General features: G+C 38.4%; 1 protein-coding gene across 1 annotated transcript; it reads left to right on the forward strand.

The window, feature by feature from the left end:
• Positions 1–10,079: 10,079 nt before the first annotated feature.
• Positions 10,080–26,857, forward strand: LOC129527232 (coxsackievirus and adenovirus receptor-like). The gene is given in 4 exon segments (XM_063697140.1): positions 10,080–10,539; positions 23,678–24,396; positions 24,399–24,440; positions 24,443–26,857. Coding segments are annotated over 3 exon segments (1,092 nt in total). The 5' UTR covers positions 10,080–10,539; positions 23,678–23,804; the 3' UTR covers positions 24,901–26,857.
• The last annotated feature ends 1,114 nt before the right edge of the window (positions 26,858–27,971 follow it).

Consider the following 27,971-nt stretch of genomic DNA (forward strand, 5'->3'; position numbering starts at 1 on the left):
AGCTTATATGGCACTGCAGGCTTGTTGGTTGCAAAGAGGCAGACCACAGGCCGTCTTGAGGAGGACTTTATGTTCAAGTGCAGAAAAAAGGATTACCACCCAGGGGACTCACCCTTCTGTGGCCTTGGCCAGACTTAGAATTTGGCCCCAGGCAGGACAAGCTCACTCAGAGCAGCATGTCAGTAGCTGGGGCCTGTGCATGCCAGGCAAGGCCAAGCTGGCTCAAAGAGCAAGCAGCCACCTCTGCAAGCATGCTCCTGATGCAGTTGGACCAGCCTTTAACCTCACCCACTCAGAAGCATGGATGGCCAGGTTCCAACAGCCTGAATGGCTACCACCTGATGGCTGATGGAGCAGAGTCCTGAGGAAAAGCAGATGGCACTGCTTTGTAATGCCCTTCTTTGTCTCTTTTGATCTTTTCCATTTAAAGTCTGTTTTATCAGAGACTAGGATTGCAACCCCTGCTTTTTTTTTTTTTTTTTTTTTTGCTTTTCATTTGCTTGGTAAATATTCCTCTATCCCTTTATTTTGAGCCTGTGTGTGTCTTTGCATGTGAGATGGGTCTCCTGAACACAGCACACCAATGGGTCTTGAGTCTTTTTCCAACTTGCCAGTCTGTGTCTTTTTACTGGGGCATTTAGCCCAGTTACATTTAAGGTTAATATTGTTACATGTGAAATTTATCTTGTCATGATGTTGTTAGCTGTTTATTTTTTCCATTAGTTAATGCAGTTTCTTTATAGTGTCGATGGTCGTTACAATTTGGTATGTTTTTGCAGTGGCTCATACTGTTTGTCCCTTTCCATGTTTAGTGCTTCCTTCAGGAGCTCTTGAAAGGCAAGAATGTGGATTTATTTCTTGTAAGGCAAATACGTGGATTTATATCTGGGTGCTGTATTCTATGGCCTCTACCCCAAGAGTCATTACTTTTAAAAATGCAATTCAAATTAGCATAAAACATTTACAGCCTAGGGAAAGGCTTATGACATTAGAATCCTTATTTATAGGATTATTTTGTGTTTCTTTGAGATATGGTCTCTGTCTGTCATCCAGGCAGAAGTGGAGTGGCTTGGTCATAATTCACTGCAGCCCTGAACTCTGAGTCCAAGCCATCCTTGTGCCTTAGTCTCCCAACTAGTTGGATCTACAAGCATAAGTCACCATGCCTGGCTAATTAAAAAAAAAAAAAATTTTTGTCGAGATTATGTTATCACTATGTTGCTCTGGCTGGTTTCAAATTCCTGGCCTCAAGTAATCTTTCTGCCACAGCCTCCTATAGTGCTGGGATTACAGGCATGAGCCACCATGCCTAGCATAGAGTATTACATTATTTTCAAAGTCTTATTCTAAGAGCCATTTATTGACTTTGGCCTAAATAACTCAATATTATATCTCTGAAACATTTTTTGACAAATTTTGGGGCATGATGATGAGAGAAAGGAGTTTGAAACTTTCTAATAAGAGTTAACGTAGAGCCATTTAAGGAGGAACAGACACAAATTATCAGAAAAATAAAAGAAAGATCAAGTGCAAAAGTTCTGTGGCAAAGATGATGATAGTAAAGAATATATCTGACTTATGGTGGCTTTTACTTTGTTCTTGAATTTCTGAGTAATTTAAGGGTTAACATTTAAAGAATCTACATTATAGATAACATTTTATTGCAAGTAAATGTATTTCAAAATTTGTTATTGGTTTTGTATGAGATTATTCTCAGCCTACTTCATTTTCAAGCTATATTATTTTATTAATGTAGTTTAATGATCTTACAGCAGAGCTGGAAGCTGTATCTTCAAAACATGTCTGTTTGACTCAAAACAATCAAGGTATTCAACAGGAGTTGTTATGTATGAAAAATACAACAGGGATGTAAAAAACTAGAGGAGGCTAAAAAGATGTTGGAAGAAGTAATATTAAATCTTAAAAAACGTATGGAAAGTACACATTGGTGAAGACACATTGGTGAAGTACAAAAATATAAATTGGATCTAGAAGAAAGGGCAATGCAGGCAATGGAAAAATTAGTACAAATCCCTTTACAGGTTAGTTTGTAAAATCAGGTAAGTTTATTTATAATGTGCTTTCATTTATTTCACTGCAAATTATATTTTGGAGATATATATATATATGGATATATATATATAAATATATATATATCGTGTTTCCTCTGCCTCTCTTATAGTAATTTGCCTTGTAGAGTTCTAGCAAAGAGGTGGCATCTGTTTTTACTTTTATATGTTTAAATTTCCATCATTATAACAAAATCGATTTTTTACAGTAATGATTCTCAGTGTGGAGTCATTTAATTATTAAGACCCATTGACATGAGATTACATCCTCTGCCTATAAAAATCCTGGAAGAAAACCTAGGAAATATTCATCTGGACATTGCACTTGGCAATGAATTTATGGGTAAGTCCTCAAAAGCAATTGCCAGAAAAATGAAAATTGACAAGTATGATTTAATTAAACTAAAGAGCTTCTTCTGCACAGCATGAGAAACTCTCAAGGGATTGAACAGACAGCCTACAGAATGGAAGAAAATATTCACACACTATGCATACAGCAAAGGCCTATTATCCAGAAGCCATAAGAGACTTACGCACATCAATGAGCAAAAAATAAATAACCCCATTAAAAAATGGGCAAAGAACGTGAACAGACAGTTTTCAGAAGAACACATATGTGGCCAGCAAGCATATTAACACATGCATACCATCACTAATCATCAGAGAAATGCAAAGCAAAACATCAGTGAAATACCATCTCACACCAGTTAGAATGACTTCTGTTAAAAAGGAAAAATTATAAAAATATTTAAACATTTAATACTAAAATGTCATTTAGATTGAGATAAATTAATTTGTCATTATCATTAATTCTCAAAACATGGATATTTAAGAATAACCTTACTTCACATGTAATAACACAACAACTACCTTAAAAACTAAAAGCTGGGGCCTGGCACGGTGTCTCAAGTCTGTAATCCCAGCACTTTGGGAAGCTGAGGTGGGCCGATCATGAGGCCAGGAGTTTGAGACAAGCCTGGCCAACATGGTGAAACCCCGTCTCTACTAAAAATACAAAAATTAGCTGGGCATGGTGGTGGGCTCCTGTAATCCCAGCTACTCAGGAGGCTGAGGCAGGAGAATCATTGGAACCTGGGAGGCGGAGGTGGTTGCAGTGAGCTGAGATCACACCATTGCACTGCAGCCTGGGCAACAGGGCAAGACTCCATCTCAAAAAAAAAAAAAATAAATAAAATTAAATGAATAAAAACAAAAGCTGGAAGTTCTATGAAAACATTAATGCACATACCATTTTAAAAAAATGTTCATGGTTTCTCTAGAGATTTCAATACCTATTCTAGCTTATTACAGTAACCTATAATTTGTACTATACCAACTATGGTATAAAAACCTTAAAATGTATATTTCTGTTTCCTCTCTCCTTTATACTATTTATGTCATGCATTATAGTCTCAAATATTATGAATTCCATAATATAAAGTTACTCTTTTTTAAAAAAATTAGACAATCAATTATCTTTAGAGCAATGTAAAATAATTGGGTTATATATCCTTATATGTTCTCTGGCATTATTTATTTATTTGTTGTAGTTTCAACTTTCACCTGCTTCCGTATTCCTTTTGCCTCAAGAAATGATTTTGACATTTATTTTAGTGCATACCTGTTAGCAAGGGACTCTTCCAGTGTTAATCTGCAAATGTCATTTAATTGTTATTTTTGCTGTATTACAGTTAATGGATATAAGATTGGGGGTTGACTTTTCTTCAGTTATTTAAGAATTTTGTATCATTTGTTTCTGACTTGTAGAGTTACTGACAAGCAGTTCATTATAATGTTTGTTTCTGTTTATCTCTCTACACAGTGTTCCTATTTTTTCTGTGACTGAATTCAAGATTTATGCTAATCATTGGTTTTCAGCAGTTTGACTAGTGTGATTATTCTAGCGTTCTTTAAATTTTGTATTAATCTTTCTTGGATATTTTGAGGTTATTTGGTCGCCTTAGTCATCTTTTTCAAATTTGTCTTCTCTCACATTCTGTTTTTACTCTCCTTCTGTAATTCCAATTAATTGTATTTTAGTTAATTTCATATTACCAGAGAATTCTTGGATTGACTGGAGTATTTTATTTGCTTGGTTTATTGGTTTATTTGGTTTTTCTCTTTCCTCCCTTTGTGCTACCATTCAAATGATTTGTATTGACCTAGTATAAAATTTACTGCTTCTTTCTTTAACTCTGATGACCAGTCTGCTAATCAGCTTGCTGATGTAATTCTTCATCTCTGTTCTCATGCTTTCACTTATTTCTAGATTTTGCCTTATACTGTTCCCATCTTTGCTGAAATTCCTCATTTTTCCATACATGTTGTCTTTTTTAACTAGATCCTTTAACATTTTGATCATTATTATTTTAAATTACTTGCATTTAGTTCCAACATCTGAATTATCTCTGAATTTGATTCTGTTGACTTTTTATCCTTTGAAAATATTATAACTCGTAACTCAAATTTCTAACTTGCTTTTATGTGTCTCCCAATTTCTAAAAAATGCAAATCATCTGATGTAGAAAAACAGTAGATCATGAGATAATTATTTATGTCGAGATTGTTTTATATTTCTGTTTCATTTTTATGTCATGCTATTAGCGTGGGCAGGAACAAAGGTTGCTTTTTGCTGCGGTGTCTGAAACATTCAGTGACCAATGTAACTCAGATTTCTCCAGCAGTAGGCTGCTATATGATGTGCCTTGTGTGGGGCCTTAGACTCTGGAGAGCATATGCCAATGATCCTGTTCCACAGTTAGCTTTCGGTAGTCCTTACAACCTATGTTATAGAGAGGGTCTCTCTCCACTTTCTTGTTCCTCTCTAACTGTAGAACATCATTTTGCGTGTGTGTGTGTGTGTGTGTGTGTGTGTGTGTGTGTGACTAGGCAAAAAATTCAGGTTGGGGACAGAGGGATGATTCATGTTATTTTTGAGCCAGTTTCATCATTGGACACTCAGAGGAGGGGTATTTTTAGCACTTCTTGACTCTTATTCTAGTGGGAGTCAAACTGTCACTTACCTGTGTTGTTTTTTGCAGAAGAAATAATACCTTACCCTCCTCCCACCTCAGCAGTAGAAAACCTCTGATTTATATCATTGCAAGTTTTCAACCCCACAATAAGAACAAACTCTTTTATTTCTCCTTCCATAGGAACAATGTACCTTTGTCTGTGGTCACTGGATGGAGACTTTCCAAACCTTAACCACAGTAGCACTACTCTGCATTAGTGCAAAATCCTGGGCCCCAAAACAATCCTTGTTCCTCTCCTGATGGAGGAGTATTTTTCTTGCATCCCTCTCCCAGAAGCAGTGATCCTTTGCCTGGTGTCAGGTGGGGTAGGGTAGGGTATGAGAGGTTTCTTAACCTTCTCTGAAAGCTGATGTGTTTTGCTTCTTCTTATCTCCCAGAAACAGTAGACTTTTGCATGGTTTCATGGACCCAGATGCTTTTTTGCCACAGCAAATTAAGGGTTTTGATTCTTAGGAGAGAAGCAAATGTTCATGTAGTCAATTTTTTTCTTATTTATTTTTTGCTTTGTTTTCTTATTTCAGTAATGGTGAATTCAATATGGTCATTATTTTCCACTTACACTGCTTGCAACTCTAATATTTTGTTTTTGTTAGTCCCCCTTTGACAGTTCAGCACTAAATCAAATGCAGATAATCATCAGTTGTGTGAATAAAGTGTTTCTAATTGAGAACAAAATTGTTGATATAGACACAAATTTGGATATTATTCTACTTAGCACAATATGTCGCTGGTTCAAAATGTAAAAACCTCTTTAGGCTGAACAAAGAATGGTTCTTGGAACTATTGTCCCTTTTTGACAAATAAAATAAAACCCAATGCTTTTTATCTCATGGATAGATTATTAAAATAACTACATACCTGATCTTCATTTTATGTTGTCTCTCTTCAAGATATTCCTTCCAAACTACTTTGACTGATTAGTCTCTTGAATTATGTTAGACTCTGTATTTTCTCCACAAGCTCATCAGGGTAAATCCTGCCTTTACATTTTTTATAAAAATTCTCTTTTTTTTTCAAATCTTAGTTGAGCTGAAAGATTTCCACCAAATGTCTCCTATGCCACAAAGCCTTATTTTACTTATCTCCCCTGTCCTCCTTGCTCAAGCTCATTTAGGAATATTTTAATTAAAACATTCATGCAATACTGTTTTTTAAAAAATCTGAACATATAGTATTTTCAATCTGAATACAAAATAGTGCTTTAATTTGAAAACAAGTTTTAGAAACAAATGTTTCTAGAAGGAGAATCAACAGTGTCATAAATATCATAATCCAATTTTCCTGTTTGTACTAAAACATTAGCAAATTTTTATTGGGAAATTGCCATCTGCCTGAAAGTATAATGCTTTTGATGCACATTATATCATAAAAACTAGGTATTATTATTAGTAGTATCTTAAGAGTATAAATACCGAGTCTTAGATAAGTTAAGCAATGTGCCCAAATAGCATAGGGAAAGCTGGAATTCTGAAATTCTGACTATGCTCTGTGTAGGTTAGGAGAATCAAGGCTTGTCAAATGTAACTGTTAAGTCATTGTGGGGATACGGAGGCCTCTGATTGCTAGGGTCAATACACTTAAGCAGATCATGTCACTACTTAGTTAAATCTATTTCATTAAAGCAAAATTCCATAAAGATTATTGGCAGCAAAACTATTAATTTTCCTTCCTTCCTTTCTTTTTCTTTCTTTCTTTCTTTCTTTCTTTCTTTCTTTCTTTCTTTCTTTCTTTCTTTCTCTTTCTTTCTTTCCTTCCTTTCTTTCTTTCTTTCTCTTTCTTTCTTTCTTATCTGTCTTTCTTTCTTTCTTTCTTTGAGACAGGGTCTCATTCTGTTGCCCAAGCTGGAGTGCAGTGGCACAATCATGGCTCACTGCAGCCCCAGCTTCCCCAGCCTCCGGTGATCCTCCCACCTCATCCTCCTGAGTAGCTGGGACTACAGGCAGGCAAGCCACTACGCCTGGCTAAATTTTTTTTTTTTTTTGGAAAGATTGGGTTTCACCATGTTGCCGAGCCTGGTCTGCAACTACTGAGCTCAAGCAATCCACCTGCCTTTGCCTCCCAAAGTATTGGGATTCTAGGTGTAAGCCACATGCCTGGCCAAAAATATTATTTAACAAGTTCAATTTAACTGTTAGATTTTGGACAATGAGGGATAGAATTTTCTACATCATAAATCATCTTGTGTTCTTTATTTAAAGTAATATGTAAGGATTTCAATTCAATTCAAATATATTTATTAGGAAATTAAATGTGTTTTTCAGGATTCCAAACTTTTGTTGAAGACATAAATGTTAAATGATGTCACTAATTTTAATTAGATTAACAGAAAGGTATTCTGGTGTTTAATAACAGTGACAGAATGGGCTATTAATTTTATTTTCTTTCCCTTTCTCCCTTTCCCCTTTTTAAAATATTTTACTTTTTAGGCTCTTTGGAATCCTGTAGATAGAGTTTTGGAGAATTAGACAAAACACTCACAGAAACTGCCAACCCTTGGATGAAATATGTTGTTACTGTGCTTTGGGATTAAAATAAGTAACTACAGTTTATAGAACTTCTATACTGATACACAGACACTAAAAAGGGAAAGGGTTTGGATGAGAAGCTCTGCTATGCAACCAGGAATCTCAGCCACTCATTTCTGTCTGAGCTGCAGGAGTTCCCTGTAAAGACAGGTTATGGAGTCTGTAGCTTCAGGAAAGATACTTAAAACCCCTCAGAGTTTCTCCATTTTTCCCAGAGTTTCCCCAAAAAAGTTATGACATTTTATAAGAATGCTTCACTTGTGAAAAACTAATATCAAAGTTTTCTTGTAATTTATATTTAAGGATAAATCTTTATTCCATGTTTAATTTATTTAGCTTACCCTGTAGCTAATATTTCATGCTGAACACACTTTAAATGCTGTAAATGTAGGTAATATAATTTATGGATCATTAATGCCTCTTTAGTAGTTTAGAGAAAATGTCAAAAGAAATGGCCGCAGAATAAGCTGCGTGATTTGTAAAATTCTATGTCATTGACTCAAGTTTGTATGTCATCTCAAAATATATAGACATCTCAGAAAATATATTTGAAATAGCAAATTCCTGTTAGAAAAGAATAGTACTTAACTAGATAAGAATAACAAGTCACCATTATTTGAATTGTCTCCTATTAATTTTTGTTGTGTTGTGTTACTCATGTTTTACTTATGGGGGATATACATAACTCCTGCTGTTTTCAGAATTATTGTATGCCATCAGTATGAGAATGCAATTTAAGTTTCCTTGATGCTTTCTCACACCTCTATTACTAGAAATAAGAATACGGTAATATTGGCAAAGAAAATTGACCAGTTCAATAAAATTTTTTAGTAAATCTGATTGAAAATAAACATTGCTAATGGTTTTCTTACATCAATATTGTTATGTCTTAGACTACCTTATCTGAAATTAAGGCTTTGAAATTCTAATTATGTGCAAATGTGTAAAATATCATCACCTAACGCTACATAATATATTCTATTTCTATACTGTGGTGGCAGGTTTATAATTCTGGAAAGATATACACAACATAAAATTTACCTTTTTAATCACTTTAAGTGCACAGTTTTGTGGCATTAAGTATATTTGCACTATTGTGCAACAGTCACCACCATAGACCTCCAAAACTTGTCTTCTTCTCCAACTAAAATGCTTTACTCATTGAACACCAACTTCCCATTCCTCTCCCTCTCCTTCCCCCCAGCAATCACCATTCTACTTTCTGTCTCTACAACTTTCACTAAGTAACTCATAGAAGGGGCATGATAGAGTGTTTGAATTTTTCTGACTGGCTTATTTCACTTAGCATGTCTTCAAGTTTCATCTACTTTGTAGCATGTGTGAGAATATATTTTAAGGCTGAATATTATTATGTTGCCGTATATACCACATTTTGTTTAACCACTCATCCATCAATATTCACATGGGCTGCTCCCTCCCTTTGATTATTGTGAATAATATTGCCAATGGACATGCTGCACAAACATCTGTTTGGTCCCTCCGCTCATTTATTTTGGATATGGAATTGTATTTTAATACAGAGGAGAAATTACACAGCTTTTTAAAAGTGTCCAGATAAAAAGGAGCACAACATCAGTAAAATATTAGAAAGTAGATTAGGGGGAAAAACAGGGAAGGAATTGAACCAAAAGTCAATAAGCTGCATAAGAGAGTTTCAAGAGGAGGAAAAAATTGACAATATTAACATAGAATTAAAGAGCGATAGGTCGATATTTAGAAAATTGTCGCATGTACTCATGTCGCCTGTGAACTGATATTTACATGATTTTATTATTCCAGGTTTCCAAAAGTAAGTGCAATAGGAGAGTTTCATGATGCTAAATAAACTGAAACATGCTATATATTTTGATATATTGTCCTTGAGAGGAGGCTGAGTGGTAATTAGTGCAATTTTAAATTATGATATGATAATGCAATCTGCCAAACTGACAAACAGTATATATACAATATGTATACATTTCTCGCAAAATTCAGTTTTATCATACAATTAAATTATGATTTAAAACTACCTGCCAATTAATGGAGGAAAAAATAAAACATTTGCATTAATATGACCATAATTTTGATACTATTGTAAATATCAAAATATGTACTTAGAGATAAACCAGCAAAAAAGAGAAACATTTGAAAACTACAAAACTACAAAATATTGCTAAAATGAGACCTAAATAAATAGAATTTATGAGTCATAAATCTCAATATTGTGAAGATGTCTACTCTTCCCACATTGATCTATAACAATTCCAATCAAATCACAGCTGGATTTCTTATTTTAGAAATTGAGAAACTAAAATTCTGAAATGTACATTGATGGGTAGAGGACCTAGAATGGCAAATTACTTTGAAAGGAAACAGTTACTTTGAAACCAGGTGCTGCTGGAGAATCAACAGCACCTGGATTCAGGACTTATAACGTTACAGTAATACTTAATGTAGTACAAATATAGATATACACATGTATATCAGCTATCAGCTAATTTTTGATAAAGTTCTTAGACCATTCATGGACATAACATTTTCAACAAATGCTTCTGAAACAATTAGATATCCCAGTATAGATTTGTGTGTATGTGTGAAGCTCAATACTTCACACCAGAGAGGTATGAGTGTGCATTACAAAAGAGAACTGGGAAGCTTTGAGAGTATTGGATATGCTCATTGTCCCCTTCATGGTGATTGTTTAATGGGCACATGTACATATCAAATTCATCTCATTTACACTTTAAATATTGGAAGTGTGTTTTATGTTCGTTAGACATGAATAAAGCTGCAAAATGTTATCAAAATATTCACTTACTATGCTTTTATTCATTTTCCTCTCTCTATAAACCTTCAGATAGAAAATGCAGTTGAAAGATATTTCATAAAGGAAGAAAAGTATGAATACAGGTGAGAGATATTACTGAGATTTTTTTTCAGTGCAATCCTGGTCTTTTCTGACTAGCAATATTTTTATGTGCAGAAGTAGTAGAAAAGATAAATATTTTGTACAGTAGAAAAACACATTATTTCTGTGCCATGGAAGAGAGAACTGACAAAGATGACAGCTTCTGGCTATGTTGGATACTAACCAGTACTGTAAGTACCCAGCGATCTGGCATTAACATTGGCTGTAAAGCTCCTTTAATGTTCCTTGCAAGGATTTGAACCTATTTACTGGAACCCTCATCGCTTATTGAGTTGAAAAACATTGTTGATATGTGTTTATCTTATATTTGCAGTAGAGTCATAATTTTACTTTTTAGAAAATTATACATTAAACAAAAAAAGACACATGAAATTGTATATTGTTTAATGTTTCAACTGTGATATCACTCCATATGCATATTTAAATTCCTATTTGATAAAGGATAGGAAATACAGAAAGAATTCTTGTGATAATAGAGAACACAGAATTGTTGAAAGGTGTTGAAGCTGAGCTGGAGAGAGTCACCAAGGCTGGCGCCAAAGCTGGCAAGGTCGGAGGGTTTCCTGCCTGGGCGACACAGCTTGAGCTCGCCCTGCGTCACGAGTGGTGGAAACTGCAGACCCAGATGGGCCCCAAGGCCTCTGCCTCAGCCTTCCGCCCGCTAGGAGCTGCGCTGAGGTCCCAGATAGGCGACCCTGGCGGGGCGCCCCTGAGCGAAGGCGGCCCATGTGCGGGATAGCAGCAGAAGACCAGGGTCCAGGGACCCACCTCCCACCGCGGGAACCTTGAGCCTCCCCTGGCACCCCTAGCTTGCTCCGCCTGGCCTGCTCCGCTGGCCTCCGGAGCCTGGCGTGTATCCTGGTCATGGGGACGCCCACCAGGTGCCCGGGAGTCCCCATCGGCCACAGCCTGCGGCTCCGCCGGCCCTCAAGCCCGGTGCGGGGACTCCAGCCCCGCCGCCTCTGCTCCCGCCAGGCCAGGACCTGTCCTCCTTCTGGGCGCCCGGCAGTAGGGGTGATACACATGGCCCGCTTCCCTGCACAGCCTTTCGCCGCACATCCCCTCTCGCCCCTCCACCCCGGGCCAGGACCTTCCTGGCCACACAGAACCCACCTTCCTTCCCGCTGCAGAGCTGCTCCGCTTCCCCCACCCACAGGGAAAAACGGCCGATCTCCAACCGAACAGAAATGTGTGTGTGACTCCTCTGGTTGGATACTGCCAGTCCCCACATTTTCTTCCGGGAGTTTTCTTGGCAGATTGTGCCCAATGTTTGATGTTTCACCAGCGATGAGGCTGAAAAGTGACAGCAATAGAGAAACACATCAGGCTTTCCGCGACAAAGATGATCTTCCCTTCTTCAAAACTCAGCAATCTCCACGGCACACAAAGGACTTAGGACAAGATGACCGAGCTGGAGTGCTCACCCCAAAATGCAGGCCCGGAGTGGGTCACCTCCTTAGGGCAGGCCCAGGCTTGTTCTGGCTGCCCGGGCGCCTTTCTCCTCACTCCCACCCAATGCAGGGGACCCCACAAACTCGGCTGTTGGGGCTCCCTGCGCCTCCCTCCACAGAAGCCACCTCCTGCCCTCCAAGCTGGGGGTCTCCTGGGGCGTCCTGGGTTGAGAGGGAAAGACGCCAGCTCCGCAAGCCGGGAAGGGAACACCGCCACATTGTTACACGGACACACCACCACACTCTCACATGTACAGACACACGGAGACATTACCACACGGACACACCTTCACATGGACACACTGGCACATTCACATGGACGGACACACAGACATACGGAGAAATCACCACACGGACACACCACCACACTATCACAGGGACACACAGACACGGAGACATCACCACATGGACACACCACCACACTATCACAGGGACACACAGACACACGGAGACATCACCACATGGACACACCACCACACTATCACAGGGACACACACAAAAGACATCACTACACTCACATGGACACACCATCACACGAACACACAAACCCACTGCCACATGGACACTGCCACACACAGACACACCGCCACACTGTCACATGGACACACCTCCACACTGTCAGACACCACCACACAGACACTGCCATGTGGACACAAGGACACACAGACACTGTCACATGGATACACAAACTGTCACACGGAGACATCACCATGCAGATACATGAACACACCACCACATGGACATAGCACCACACAGACACTCTGCCACACGGACACCACCACACAGACACACCACCACGCTGCCACACAGAGACACCACCACATCGTTGCCACACTTTCATGTGTCAGCTGGCGGTGTGGGCCCCACAACTCTTGGCTCTAATAGAGAAATTAGTTACGCATATAGTGAAGGCAAATTTTTTTTTTTCTGAGGCGTAGTCTCGCTCTGTCCCCCAGGCTTGACTGCAGTGGTGCAATCTCGGCTCACTGTAAGCTCCGCCTGCCGGGTTCACGCCACTCTCCCGCCTCAGCCTCCCGAGTAGCTGGGACTACAGGAGCCCGCCACCAAGCCCGGCCACCTTTTGGGTGTTTTTAGTACAGACGGGGTTTCACCTTGCTAGCCAGGATGGTCTCGATCTCCTGACCTCGTGATCTGCCCGCCTTGGCCTCCCAAAGTGCGGGGACTACAGGCGTGAGCCACCGCGCCTGGCCAAGAATTTCTTTCCATCTACTGTGTCATTGCTTTGGCAGTGGAAATGCGCGTGGCCTCTACAGTGGGTCCCAAGGTCAGGAAGGCCTGTAAGGTGGAGGGCAAGGTCTCTCTTTCCAGGCTGGAATGGAGGAAGATGCGGTGACCAAGGGGCTGCATGTCCTTCTCGCAGCAGGACCTTTATCCTCCTGAGCCGCGAAATGTCCCTCAGGGGTGTCTAAAGCGCTGGGTTGGGCCCTTATAGGCCTTAGGAGCTTTGGCCCATTAGTGGTCAGTAAAACGCAGAGGTGAACACCATAGAACCACAGGTTCAGGAGAATTTTGTAAAAGCCCTGAGGATGCCCTTTTTTGTTCTCCCACTGCAAAATTGTTTTAAAAAGGAAAAAATCCAGCAATGTCCGGGGAAAGTCAATACTGAGTGTCAGCGCGGGATGCTGCCGCTGATACGATCCCAGCGTCCTGGCCGAAAGTGGCCTCCTCGGAGACCGCATCTCCGCGCACCATGGCAGCAAACGCCAGCGGTTTGTGGGCGAATGGTGTCCCTGTGGCCATCCCCGCTCCTGAGTGAGGAAGGACAGACAGGAGCGGGGACTTCTAGGTGTTCCTGGTGTCAGCCAGCTTGACGCCGTTGTTCCTCCTGGACGTCTGGGATTTGGAGAAGCACCTGGTTCCTGTTGGAGGCCGTAGGCCTCTTGGTCCACACTTACCAGGCAGCGGCGCCAGCCTAGTTCTCAGCCCCGCCCCCGATGGGCACTGCCTTCCATCAGGCCAAAGACTTTCCTCCAAACTGCCCTTCTTGGGGCGGGGAAGCAGCATCCTGGGCCTCCCCTGGGGCCTGTGGCGCTGGCAGCAGCTCCACGTTGAGGTCGTCTGCAGCCTGCACCGCGGAGCGCTGGAGGTCCCTGAACCCGGCGTGGGGAGGCCAATCCGCAGGTGCCTGGTGCCCGGTGCCAGCCGCAGTCTCAAAAGCGCCTGGAGGTGACATCCAGGAGCACCACCGCGCCACCCGCAGGGAGACCCACAGCGAGGCGCGCCCCCTAAAGCGGCCAAGGAAGAAGCAGAAGGACAGGAAGGCACCCAGAGCTTGGGGTGATCTCACGCCATGCGCCCCAAGTTCCTGGTCTCCGGGAGGTTTTTTTTAAATTTCTTCCATATTATCATTTTTATTATTAACTTCTCAAGATGGATTAAAGACTTAAATGTTAGACCTAAAACCATAAAAACCCTAGAAGAAAACCTAGGCAATACCATTCAGGACATAGGCATGGGCAAGGACTTCATGTCTAAATCACCAAAAACAATGGCAACAAAAGCCAAAATTGACAAAGGGGATCTAACTAAACTAAAGAGCTTCTGCACAGCAAAAGAAACTGCCATCAGAGTGAACAGGCAACTTACAGAACGGCAGAAAAATTTTGCAATCTACCCATCTGACAAAGGGCTAATATCCAGAATCTACAAAGAACTTAAACAAATATACAAGAAAAAATCAAACAATCCCATCAAAAAGTGGGCGAAGGATATGAACAGACACTTCTCAAAAGAAGACATTTATGCAGCCAACAGACACATGAAAAAATATTAATCATCACTGGCCATCAGAGAAATGCAAATCAAAACCACAACCCTGGAGGTCTTGCCAAAGACGATGTGGGCTTTCTGGGCAATGTCCAGCCTGAGCTGGAGCTTCTGGGACGCGGTCAAGTGGTCCTTTGGAGATTCCACGGCTTCGGATCCCTACTGCAGGATGCTCCACTGTGTCTGCCAGCCTCTGGCGTTTTGCTGAGGGGTAACGTCGGAATGTATAGAAATAAGAACACTGGGATGGCCCAGTCGTGCCCCAGGCATTCCTGCACACAGTGGTGGCAAAGGCAGGCACTCAGACAAAGTGCCCAGTCGGCTTGGTGAGAGTATTTTACAAGTTAGTGACAGACTTGGTCCCGTGCTTGTGTCCTCTCATGTTTTCAGTTAACCTGTGGACGCCCAGGGGCTCCTCCATCTCCACCGTGTTCTCCTCGGGCTGAAGCCCAAAGTCCCCCATTTTCTCCTCAAACGGCTCACAGAGCCACATCTGCAGGCAGGAGGACAGCGGTGGGCTCAGTGGCTGACCTGGGAAGCCACATCTGAAAGAACTGCTGGGTGACTATGGCCGTAAGTCAATCAAAGCAGACTTTCCCTGGCTTGCTGCGCTACATTGATTTTGTTTTCATATTTTAAAAGACGCAGAAGGGAGGTCCTAGGAAATTTGCCCAATGCAGATGCTGACAAGAGTGGTGACATGAAAAAGATTACCCAGAAGGAAAACAAGAGCTATTTTCTAAACATCTGAAATCTGTGTAGGCTTTTGGAAAAGTGAAACTAGATGCAAAGCACCATGATATAATTCTGGCAATTTCCACTGACACAGAACTCAGTCAATCTGAATTAATCTAAGGGTTATAAGGAAAATGGCACTCCAAGAAGTACCTATTAACATCACTCAGCTGCTGTGAAATAGGCTTACAGACAACACGGAGTGTCAATTATCCAATGTTTAAAGTCAGTGATACAGATTGGACTACAATCTCTATGGCTCATAAAGTCTTCTTTAAAGGATTGATAGATGATTTATCTCATATGTAGACAATGATTCTCAGCAGTTAGCTAGCACAACTTGCTAATATCAATTGCTTGAGAAAAATCAGATAATTGCTTGAGAAAATTAGGACATTGCTTGAGGATGTTAGGTAATTAAATAAATTACTTTTTTAAAGAATAGTTTAATGTTTTGGCAAGTAGACTTTAAAATAGATTGGTAATATTTTAAAGGCTACTTTTAAAGAAGTAGCAATATAACATGTTTAATTATGAAAAATAATGTTGGAAACAATTCAATTTTCTATCACAGATAATTTCACAAATATGGAAATACCATCTCAATAATTAGAAGAAGTAGCAGCAATTTCTGTCATTTTTATGCAAGTTACTCCTAGTCCATTTATCTGGTCTTAAATAGTGTTTTTAAAATTTGTTTTCAAACAAGGCAAATCATAAATAATAGAATATATTTTACAATAATTGAAGGTAACAAAAAATAAGAGCCATTTAAAAAATTGTATTAGATTGTTTAAAAACGTTGTGGGTACATAGTATGTGTATGTATCTGTGGGGTCCCTGAGATGTTTTGATACAGGCATGCAATGTGAAATAAGCACATCTTGGGGAATGGGGTATCCCTCCCCTCAAGCATTTATCCTTCAAGTTATAAAAAAATTCAATTACAGTCTTAGTTATTTCAAAATGTACAATGAAATTATTATTGGATATAGTCACCCTATGGTGCTATAAAATAGTAGGTCTTATTAACTCTCTATTTTTATACCCATTAACCATCCCCACCTTCCAACAAAATCCCCCCCCAAACTACCTTTCCCAGCCTCTGATAACCATCCTTATACTCTCTATGTCCATGAGTTTGTTTTGATTTTAGATCCCACAAATAAGTAAGAACATGTAACATTTGTCTTTCTGTGCCTGGCTTATTTCACTTAATATAATGATCCATAATGTTCCATCAGTGTTACTGACAATGACTGGATCTTGTTCTTTGTTACAGCTGAATAGTCCTCCATTGTGTATATGTACCACATTTTCTTTATCCATTCATCTGTTGATGGACACTAAGGTTTCTTCCAAATCTTAGTTTTGTAAACAGTGCTGCAAAAAATATGGGAGTGCAGATATGTATTTGACATACTGATTTCCTTTATTTTTGGTATAGACCCAGCAGTAGGATTGCTAGATCATATGGTAGCTCAACTTTTAGTTTATTGAGAAACATCCAAACTGTTCACCTTGGTGGTTTTATTAATTTACATTCCCAGGAGCAATGTACAAGTGTTCCCTTTTCTCTGCATCCCTGCTAGCATTTGTTACTGCCTGTCTTTTGCATACAAGTCTTATAAACTGTGGTGAGATGATATCTCATTGTAGTTTTGATTTGCATTTCTCTGATGATCAGTGATATTGAGCACCTTTTCTTATACCTGTTTGCCATTTGTAGGTCTTCTTTTGAGAAATTTCTATTCAAATCTTTTGCCCCCTTTTTTTTTAACCAGGTTATTAGATTGTTTCTTAAAGAGTTGTTTGAGCTTTTTATATATTCTGATTATTAATCCTTTGTTGGATGAGTAGTTTGCAAATATTTTCTCTCATTCTGTGGATTGTCTCTTAACTTTGTTGATTGTATCATTTTCTGTGCAGAAGCTTTTTAACTTAATGTGATCCATTTGTCCATTTTTGCTTTGGTTGCCTGTGCTTGTGGGGTATTGCTCAAGATATTTTTGCCCAGACCAATATCCTGGAGATTTTCCCCAAAGTTTTTTTGTACTAGTTTTATAGTTTGAGGTCTTAGCTTTACATCTTTAATCAACTTTGATTTTACTTTTGTATTCAGTGATAGATACTAGTCTGTTTTCATTCTTCTGCATATGGATATCCAGTTTTTTCAACACCATTTCCCACCAGTGTATGTTCTTGGCACCTTTGTCAAAAATGAGTTCACTGTAGGTATGTAGATTTGTTACTGGGTTCTCTATTGTGTTTCATTGATCTATGGGTCTCTTTTTATGCCAGTACCCTACTCTTTTGGTTACTGTAATTCTGTAGTATAATATGAAGTTAGATAATATAATTCCTCCAGTTTTATTTATTTATTTTTGCTTAGGATAGTATTATTTCTTATACTGAAAGCATTCTATGTTATTATTAATCTAATTTTGCAGTTTTACAATGCTATCCTCTTTTACAAAGCTGTGATCAACTCAAAGTCCAGATCAGGGTCAACTGTAGCTATTTGCAAAAGTAGCAATATTCTGGCCGGGGGGTGGTGGCTCATGCCTGTAATCCCAGCACTTTGGGAGGCCAAGACAGGCAGGTCACCTGAGGTCAGAGGTTCAAGACCAGCCTGGCCAACATGGTGAAACCCTGTCTCCAATAAAAATACAAAAATTAGCCGGGGATGATGGCAGATGCCTGTAATCCCAGCTACTCAGGAGGCTGAGGCAGGAAAATCACTTGAACCCATGAGGTGGAGGTTACGGTGAGCCCAGAATGCACCATTGCACTTCAGCCTGGGTAACCAAGTGTGACTCCATCTCAAAAAAAAAAAAAAAAAAAAGCACAATACTGTGTAATTATTGAGAGCATAATTCACTATTATGTGGATCAGAGAGCAGAGGATTCTGAATGCATGAACATATCTTTAACATTTCAATACATTACTCATAATTACTAATGAACTAAAGAGAAACCAAGAAATTATGGTGATAGTTATATTGACTTGGTGAAATGTAGACACAAAATAACGGTAAGATGAGAAATGTGTTAACGTAGTCTATAAGGGCATGCAAGAATAAAAATAGGGGAGACAACAGGAGAGGTTTTCAAGAGCTTTCTGGTCATGTAAGTCAATTTGTATCGGTTAATTTTTAAAAGGTTTATTTACATGCAATAAACTGCACATACTTCAATTGTACATTTTGAGAATTCTTGGCATTTGTAGCTCTACAAAACCAACAACATATGAAAATAGCAAACATATCCATTACCTTTACCACCAAAGTTTCCTTGTGCTTTTTCTACTCACTTTTTCCTGCCTATCCCCATTCCATCCACAGGCAACCACTGATCCACTTCTAGTCACTATCCGTGAGTTTTTATTTCCAAATACATAAAATCATAGGGTATGTATACTTTCTGATCACTCAGCATCACTGTTTTTGAGATTTATTCATGTTGCTACATCTATCAATTGTTCTGTTCTTACTAGGGAGTATTATTTCATTATATACAGATACCATAGTAAGTTTGTAAGTCACAAATTCACCTGTCCATGGATATTTGGACTGTTTTCAGGTTTTGGCTGTTGCAAGTAAAGCTGCTATGAAGATTCATGTAAAATCCTTTGAATGGGCATATGCTCTTAGGTTTTCATCTCTACTGGAATAGATAGCTATATGGCTATCATGTCTGTAATATGCAAACACAAAGCCTGACAAAACTGATTTCTAAAGTGGAAATTCCACTGGAGAACCTTGACTCCAACCTGGCTTTTGAGATTATCTCCTATGTCTGGTGCAATGATTGGTCCTGGGGTAGCCACATGACCCAAGGGGGACCATGTTTAAACTTCTGAGTTTTCACCGAGGTTAACATGCATTTGTTGAAAGAGAAACCCCTTTTCCCCTACTCCCCCAGCTGCAAATGCCTTCAGGGATTATATCATGTTGGAACATTTGGTTACAGAGTTTCCTAAATTTTGGGGATAAAAATTGTTCAAGTAGGTAAAAATGGAGCATACACAAAGAAAAAAGGAGTCCAGAAATATCAAATAAAGAAAGGGCCTCCATAAAATCATTTGAACTTATGATTAATTCATTAGTCATTAAAATAAGTTTAGTGTACAAAGAATCATCCCTCCAACCACCCTTTATTCCTTCACCAGGTTTAAGTTACATTTTTAAACTTGCAAACAAAAGATTTGTCATTAACTTAGACATCAAAATCCCTTGTCTCCAAGAGCAATCATTCAAGTCTGTCCCTCTCATTATTACTATAATATGTTCACTTTATTCTACATACACCTGCTCGTTGCCCATGTCTCCCTATTCTATTCTGTTAAAGTTATATCCAGACATTTATTTCATTTTATATCAAAGAGACTGTATACATGTTTTTAATCTTAGAAAAATTTCTGAGTAATCTTTTGTCTGATATTCGATTTTAAGCCACCCAAGAAGCATTATTTTTTCATTTAGCATTTTAACTTTTCTAACCCAGGACTTTTATAGTAGATATTATGTCTTTTTCTAAATGTTCTGCTTCAATTTACATTTTAAATCTAATTTTTAAAAAGTGTATGTTTTGAATATTAGCATCATGCATCTCAGGCCTAAATATCCCTTGATAACTAATATTGTCTTTTTTTCTCTACATTTTTCACATATTTCAATAGGGAGCTATATTGCCTGCCACAATAAAAGTTTTTGTGAATATAGCATAACACATAGGCAAAATATTGTTTCCAAGTGATTGATGATGTGGTGCCTTCAATCTAGTCCCAACCCCTCAATGTAATCATCATCCCTAAATCTAATGAAGTAGGAAATAAATATTTCATTTTGTTTCTAAAATTCAGCAGAAAAATATACAGCCTGTCACATATAGCCTGTAACACCAACATATAAAAATTAAAGCAGTTCCTTCTCCACTCCCACTGCTTCACTTGACTAGCCTTAAATAATAATAATAATAATAATAAAAGCAAAATTGTTCCTTTACTTATCTTTGAAATCTAATGGATATACTATCAGAAAAGCTCTTATATATATGGAGGGCCTCTATAAAATATAAACTGTTAACTAGAAAAGTAGATTTATATGATAGCTAAATTTAAAACACAATTATATATAGTACCTTCCCAAATGCACCAGTACTTATTTCAGAATGCATGATGTAATTGACTAAACCATTTAGGGCTAGACCTCTGAAATAAAAGGCATTCACACTTTGTGATTCCTGGGGAAATATTCAAAATAGAAACTTGCAGAACCTTTACCTGATCATGATAAAAAAAATGTTCCTACTTGTTAATATGCCACAGCTTTTACAAGGTCAGCAAAAAGAGATTATCCCATAGTAAAAGCTGATGGTCAAAATTATCTGCCTTACTTTGGTTACCATAATATCTATTAAGTGTAAATTTCTTCTGAAAGAAAACAGATACATTTTTCTCAGAAATGTCTTTAGATGAAGATCTAGCACATCTGTGTTCCTCACTTTTTAAAATGTTGATTTTATTGGTAAATAAATATATATAGGGTACAATGTGGTACGATACATGTAGATATTGTGAAATGGACTAATTAGGCTAAATAACGTATCCTTCACCTCAGATATTTATTACATTATGGTGAAACATTTAAAATGTACTACTTTAGCACTTTTAAGATATGCACTACATTATGAGTAACTGCAGTCACTTTGCTGTGCACCATATCACCAGAATGTCTTTCTCCTAACTAAAACATTATCCCATTCAATATTTCCCCTTTTTCCACCCCTGCCCCCCACCCTGCTCAGCCTCTGATAAACCACCATTCTATTCTTAACTTCTATGAGTGCACAGTTTTGGATTTCACATATAAGTGATACTATGAGATATTTGTCTTTCTGTGTCTGGCTTATTTTACTTAGCATAATGTCCTCTAAATTCATCCATGTTTTTGCAAATGACAGAATTTCATTCATTTATAAAGATAAGTAGTATTTTTGTAGGCATCCTACATATACTTTTAACTTTCCACAGCTTTATTGAGATATAATTTATACATTGTGTAATTCACTCATTTAAAGTACAAACTTCAAATTCTTTTTGTATATTAACTGGATGGACAAATAAACATCATAATATAATTTTAGAACATTTTATTTTCCTTAAAAGAGACTTGTGCCCATTAGCAATCTTTCCCCATTTTCTCCAGCCTTTTTTAAACCCCTCCTAGTCTAGGCAACCACTCATCTACTTTCTGACTATGAATTTGCCTGTTCTGGACATTTCACATAAATGGAATCATAATAACACATAGTCACTTTTTACTCACATCTTTCACCTAACATATTTTTAATGTTCATCCATTTTGGAGCATGCATTAACAGTTTTTTACTTTTTCTTGCTAAATAAGATTCTGTTTTATGGACACACCACATTTTATTTATCCACTCCTCAGCTGATGAACATTTCTGTTGTTTTCTACTTTGTGTTGCTATAAACATTTGTGTACTACTGTTTGTGTAGCATTTGTTTTATTTTCTTTTTGGTAAACACATAGGAGTGGAATTGCTGGGTCACGTGATAACTCTATGTTTAACCATTTGAAGAACTGCGAGACTGCTTTACATTTTAAAGTCTCACCAGTGGTGTAGAAGGGTTCCAATTTTTCCACATATTTTTATCTATTCTTCAGTTGATAAGCACTTAGGTTGTTTCTAATTCATGGGTATTATGAATAATGCTGCAATGAACATGAAATTGCAGATGTCTGTTTTTGACATACTGATTAAAATTCCTTTGGACACGTATCCAGAAGTGGGATTGATGGAGCATAGGGTAAATATATTTATAATTTCTTGAGGAAGCTTCATACTGTTTTCCAAGATGGCTGTACTAATTTCCATTCTTACCAACAGTGCACAGGGTTTCTTTTTCTCCACATCCGCATCAACACTTATCTTCCATCTTTTTTTATAATAGCCCTAGTAAAATGTGTGAGGTGATATCTCATTGTGGCTTTGATTTGCATTTCTCTGATAATTAGAAATGTTTATGATTTTTTCATGTACCTGTTGGCCTTTTGTATGCCTTATGAAATATCTATTCTGGTTCTTTGCTTATTTTTTTTAATAAGCATAGTTTTATTCTTATTTTTGAGTAGGTTGAGTTACTTATATATTATTATATGAGCCCCTTATCTGATGTATGGTTTAAAAATGTTATCCCATTTGTGGGTTCTCTTCATTCTATTATCACTTCTTTTCCTGTGGAAAAGCTTTTTAGTTTTATGCAATCTCATTCATGTGTTTTTGCTTTTGTTGCCTGTGCTTTTGGAATAATCTACAGAAAATCATAGCTCAGGCCAATGTCATACAGTCTTCTTGTATATTTCCTTGTAGTAGTTTTACATTTAAGTCTTTAATTTTGATTTCATGCTTGTATAAAGAGCAAAAGAAAAGTCAAATTTTATTCTTCTGTATGTGGATAGTCAGTTTTTTCTACACCATTTATTGAAAATAATTTTCTTTCTTCATTGTGTATTTTTTAGTTATTTTATCAAAAAGTCAATTGACCACAGACATACGGATTTATTTACGGGTTGTATATCCCTTTGCACTGTTCTACATGTCTGTTTTTATGCCACTGCTATGTTGTTTTAATTACTATAGCTTTGTAATATAGTTTGTAATCGGGTAGTCTGATGCCTCCAGCTTTATTCTTTTTGTTCAAGATTGCTTTGGTTAGTCAGGGTCTTTTGTGGTTTCATACAAATTTTAGCAGTAATTTTTCTATTTCTGGGAATTTGATAGTGGTTGCATTTAATCTGTAGATTGCTTTGGGTAGCATTGACACTTTTACAATACTAATTTTTGAATCAATCAATAAAGGATGTTTCTCCATTTATTTATGCCATTTTAATTTTTTTATCAATGTGCTATAGTTTTCAGTGTGCAAATCTTTCACATTCTTGATTAAATTTACTCCTAAGTCTTTTATATATTTTTATATCTGTTTTGATTCTATTATAAATTGAATTGCCTTATTAATTTATTTTTCAGGTAATAGTTTGTCATTAATGTATAGAAACAATAATGCTATCTGTATGTTGATTTTGTAACTATTAACTTTATTGAATTTCTTTATCAGCTTTAACCGTTTATTTTGGTGGAGTCTTTAAGACTTTTTCTACCTTGAGTGCGCCAGGCGCGGGAAGCCTAGGACCTGGAACGAGAGCCGCCTACCTGCAGCCGCCGGCCACGGCACGGCAGCCACCATGGCGCTCCTGCTGCGCTTCGTGCTCCTGTGCGGAGTCGCGGATTTCATCAGAGGTTGGAGTATCACTACTCCTGAGCAGATGATTGAAAAAGCCAAAGGGGAAACTGCCTATCTGCCATGCAAATTTACGCTTAGTCCTGAAGACCAGGGACCACTGGACATCGAGTGGCTGATATCACCAGCTGATAATCAGAAGGTGGATCAAGTGATTATTTTATATTCTGGAGACAAAATTTATGATGACTACTATCCAGATCTGAAAGGCCGAGTACATTTTAAGAGTAATGATCTCAAATCTGGTGATGCATCAATAAATGTAACGAATTTTCAGCTGTCAGATATTGGCACAGATCAGTGCAAAGTGAAAAGAGCTCCTGGTGTTGCAAATAGGAAGATTCAGCTGGTAGTTCTTGGTAAGCCTTCAGGTACAAGATGTTACGTTGATGGATCAGAAGAAATTGGAAGTGACTTTAAATTAAAATGTGAACCAAAAGAAGGTTCACTTCCATTACAGTATGAGTGGCAAAAATTGTCTGACTCACAGAAAATGCCCACTTTATGGTTAGCAGAAATGACTTCATCTGTTATATCTGTAAAAATGCTTCTTCTGAGTACTCTGGGACATACAGCTGTACATCAGAAACAGAGTGGGCTCTGATCAGTGCCTGTTGCGTGTAAACGTTGTCCCTCCTTCAAATAAAGCTGGACTAATTGCAGGAGCCATTATAGGAACTTTGCTTGCTCTAGTGCTCATTGGTCTTATCATCTTTTGCTGTCGTAAAAAGCGCAGAGAAGAAAAATATGAAAAGGAAGTTCATCACGATATCAAGGAAGATGTGCCGCCTCCAAAGAGCCGTACGTCCACTGCCAGAAGCTACATAGGCAGTAATCATTCATCCCTGGGATCCATATCTCCTTCCAACATGGAAGGATATTCCAAGACTCAGTATAAACGAGTACCAAGTGAAGACTTTGAACGCACTCCTCAGAGTCCGACTCTCCCACCTGCTAAGGTAGCTGCCCCTAATCTAAGTCGAATGGGCGCAATTCCTGTGATGATTCCCGCACAGAGCAAGGATGGGTCTATAGTATAGAGCCTCCATACGTCTCATCTGTGCTCTCCGTGTTCCTTTCCTTTTTTTTGATATATGAAAACCTATTCTGGTCTAAATTTTGTTACTAGCCTCAAAATGTATCAAAAAATAAGTTAATCAGGAGCTGTAAGGAATATATTTTTAAAAATTTTTGTTTGGTTATATCGAAATAGTTACGGGCATTAAAGTTAGTAAAGACAAGTTTACCATCTGAAAAGGCTGGATTTTCTTTAAGAGGCTGATTATAAAGGTTTCTAAATGTTATCAGTACCTAAGTAAGATGTAGCACTTTGAGTATGAAATCACAGGTGAAGAAATCAGTGAACTTACTTGCATACCAAGTTGATACTTGAGCAACCATCTGAAAGTGGTACTTGATAATTTTTACCATTATTTTTAGGATGTGTATCTCATTTATTTATGGCCCACAAGTCTCCCCCAAATTAGTACAGAAACATCCCTGACAAAATTACTTATGTAGGTTTGTACTTGTTTTCACAGCTCCTTGGAAAACTGTGTTAGGAATATCTCTAAAACATAGAAAACACTACAGTGGTTTAGAAATTACTAATTTTACTTCTAAGTCATTCATAAACCTTGCCTATGAAATGACTTCTTAAATATTTAGTTGATAGACTGCTACAGGTAATAGGGACTTAGCAAGCTCTTTTATATGCTAAAGTAGCATCTATCAGATTAAGTTAGAACATTTGCTGTCTGCCACATATTGAGATGACACTAGGTGCAATAGCAGGGATAGATTTTGTTGGTGAGTGGTCTCATGCCTTGAGATCTGTGGTGGTGTTTAAAATGGTGGCCAGCCAGACCAAGGATGTAGTATCTCATAGTCCCCAACTAAATGCTGGCTTTCCACTTTAGGTGATATTTTTCTTATTACAAAAATATTATAACTCATTTATTGTTTGACAATTATAGATTGAAATTTCCTAATTCTAAATTTTAAGTGGTTCTTCAGTTTCAGTGCTTTATGTTGTTTGTTGTTGGTTTGGCATGGCATTACATATTATATGTTCTAGAAACATGTAATGCTAAATTTACCCTCTTGAATATGATCCCTGGATGATATTTTTATCATAAATGCAGAATAATCAAATATATTTTAAGCAAGTAAGTGTCCTCCATCAATTCTGTATTCCAGACGTGGGAGGATGTACAGTTGCTGTTGTGTGATCAAGCATGTCTCTGTGTAGTTCCAGCAAATCAAGCTGAGCTTTGAAAAAGTTTGAGTCTTAGTTTTGTGAAAGTGGTTTATTCTCAAAAAAAAAAAAAAGAAAAAGAAAAAGAAAAAAAGATAAGAAGAAGGAGTAAAGGGACTACTCCTCCTTGCCAAATGTGCTAAATATCATTTTAGGAGAAGAAAGTGGATTTATTGTATTTCCCCCTAAGATTGTGAGTGAGTGTGGATACAGTAGAATGAGCCAACAGTTTCTTTATAATAAATACGGTCTGCAATAAATTATTTCACTAGCTGTAAAACCTTTCCCTAGATTTTAGTAGGGAGTTGGTTTCTGTTAATATCTTTGGGTGCTGTGGTGGTAAATGCTACATTATAAACAGTGGCATGTATTTACAGTTAGAGTATCATGTGTGCACTTTTTAATGGTAAACTTAAGCTGAATGTGTAATGGATTTGTCTATAGTTTTATATATTTGGAAGCATTTTAAAATAGGTTTTAATCTTACATAAAATTACTTTTATACTTGTGTTAACATTTTCTTCTGTGCCTTTTGGGTAATTTAATTTCTGTTATGAATTTCTGGTGCCTATGAGCTAGCTATCACCTACCTGAAAGGTGCTTAGAGGTGAAGGTACTGTTTCTAAAAACACATCACTGTGACACCTTTCTATCCTCACATTTTCAAGCTTGCCTCTTTTCTGTTCTTTGTGGATATAACATAAGTGATTGTGTTATTCATAAAGATTTAGAAATTTCAATATTCCCAACACTCTATGTTTCTGATTTTATAACAGTAGCCATTTTTGAATGTCAGATGTTTGGCCTGTTTTATATGAATAAAGTTTATTTATAAAATATTATAAAAACAAGTAAACAGAACATTAATAATAAAAAAAGATTTTCTGTATCTGAAGATTATATTTTCAGAAAACAGAAACAATCTTACCTCTTCCTTCCCTATATGGATTTCTTTTATTTCTTTGTCTTGTGTAATTGATCTGGTTAGGCAATTACACACAATGTTTTCAGCATTTGTAATTTTACATCAAATCCGTCCATTGTAACACATTGATTGCTACTTTTCAACTTGTAAACCTGGACATTTATTACTACTCTTCCTCCAGTACAGAAGTCCATGGCGCAGTGTGGGCCCTACTGTGCCACAGTCCAGGCCACAGCTGGGCGGAGGTTCTCTCCTGCAAGGGTCCGCGGCTCTGCGGAGCAAGAGTTCTCCAGTGCCTTAGTCCAGGATGAGGCAGGGGTGAGGCTCCTTCAGTAGCTCAGTCCAGGGCACAGCCCTGCGAGGGTCCTCCTGTGCAGGAGTACACGATGCTGCGGGGTCCTACTGTGCCTTAGTCCAGGATGCGAGGGGGCTGGGTCCTCTGGTTCCTTAGTCCAGGATGCGAGGGGCTGGGTCCTCTGGTGCCATAGCCCAGGGCGCAGGGAGGCTGGGTCCTCTGGTGCCATAGTCCAGGATGCGAGGGGCTGGGTCCTCTGGTGCCATAGTCCAGGATGCGAGGGGCTGGGTCCTCTGGTGCCATAGTCCAGGGCGCAGGGAGGCTGGGTCCTCTGGTGCCTTAGTCCAGATCGCGGGGAGCTGGGTCCTCTGGTGCCATAGTCCAGGGTGCGGTGGAACAGGAGTCCTGCGGAGCAGTAGTCCAGGGCGCGCTGGGGCGTGGATCCTCAGGTGCCACAGTCCAGAGCGCGACAGGGCGGGATTCCTGCCTTGCTATATCCAAGGTGCAGCGGGGCGGGGGTTCTCTTGTGCAGGAGTCCAGGACGTGGCAGAGCCAGAGTCCTCCATGTAGGAGTCCTCCGGTGCTGGAGTCCAGAGCACAGTGAGGCTGGGTCCTCCCGTGCCATAGTGTAGGG

The sequence above is a fragment of the Gorilla gorilla genome, chromosome 14 (assembly GCF_029281585.2).
Source record: "Gorilla gorilla gorilla isolate KB3781 chromosome 14, NHGRI_mGorGor1-v2.1_pri, whole genome shotgun sequence".
Classification (NCBI taxonomy): Eukaryota; Metazoa; Chordata; class Mammalia; order Primates; family Hominidae; genus Gorilla; species Gorilla gorilla.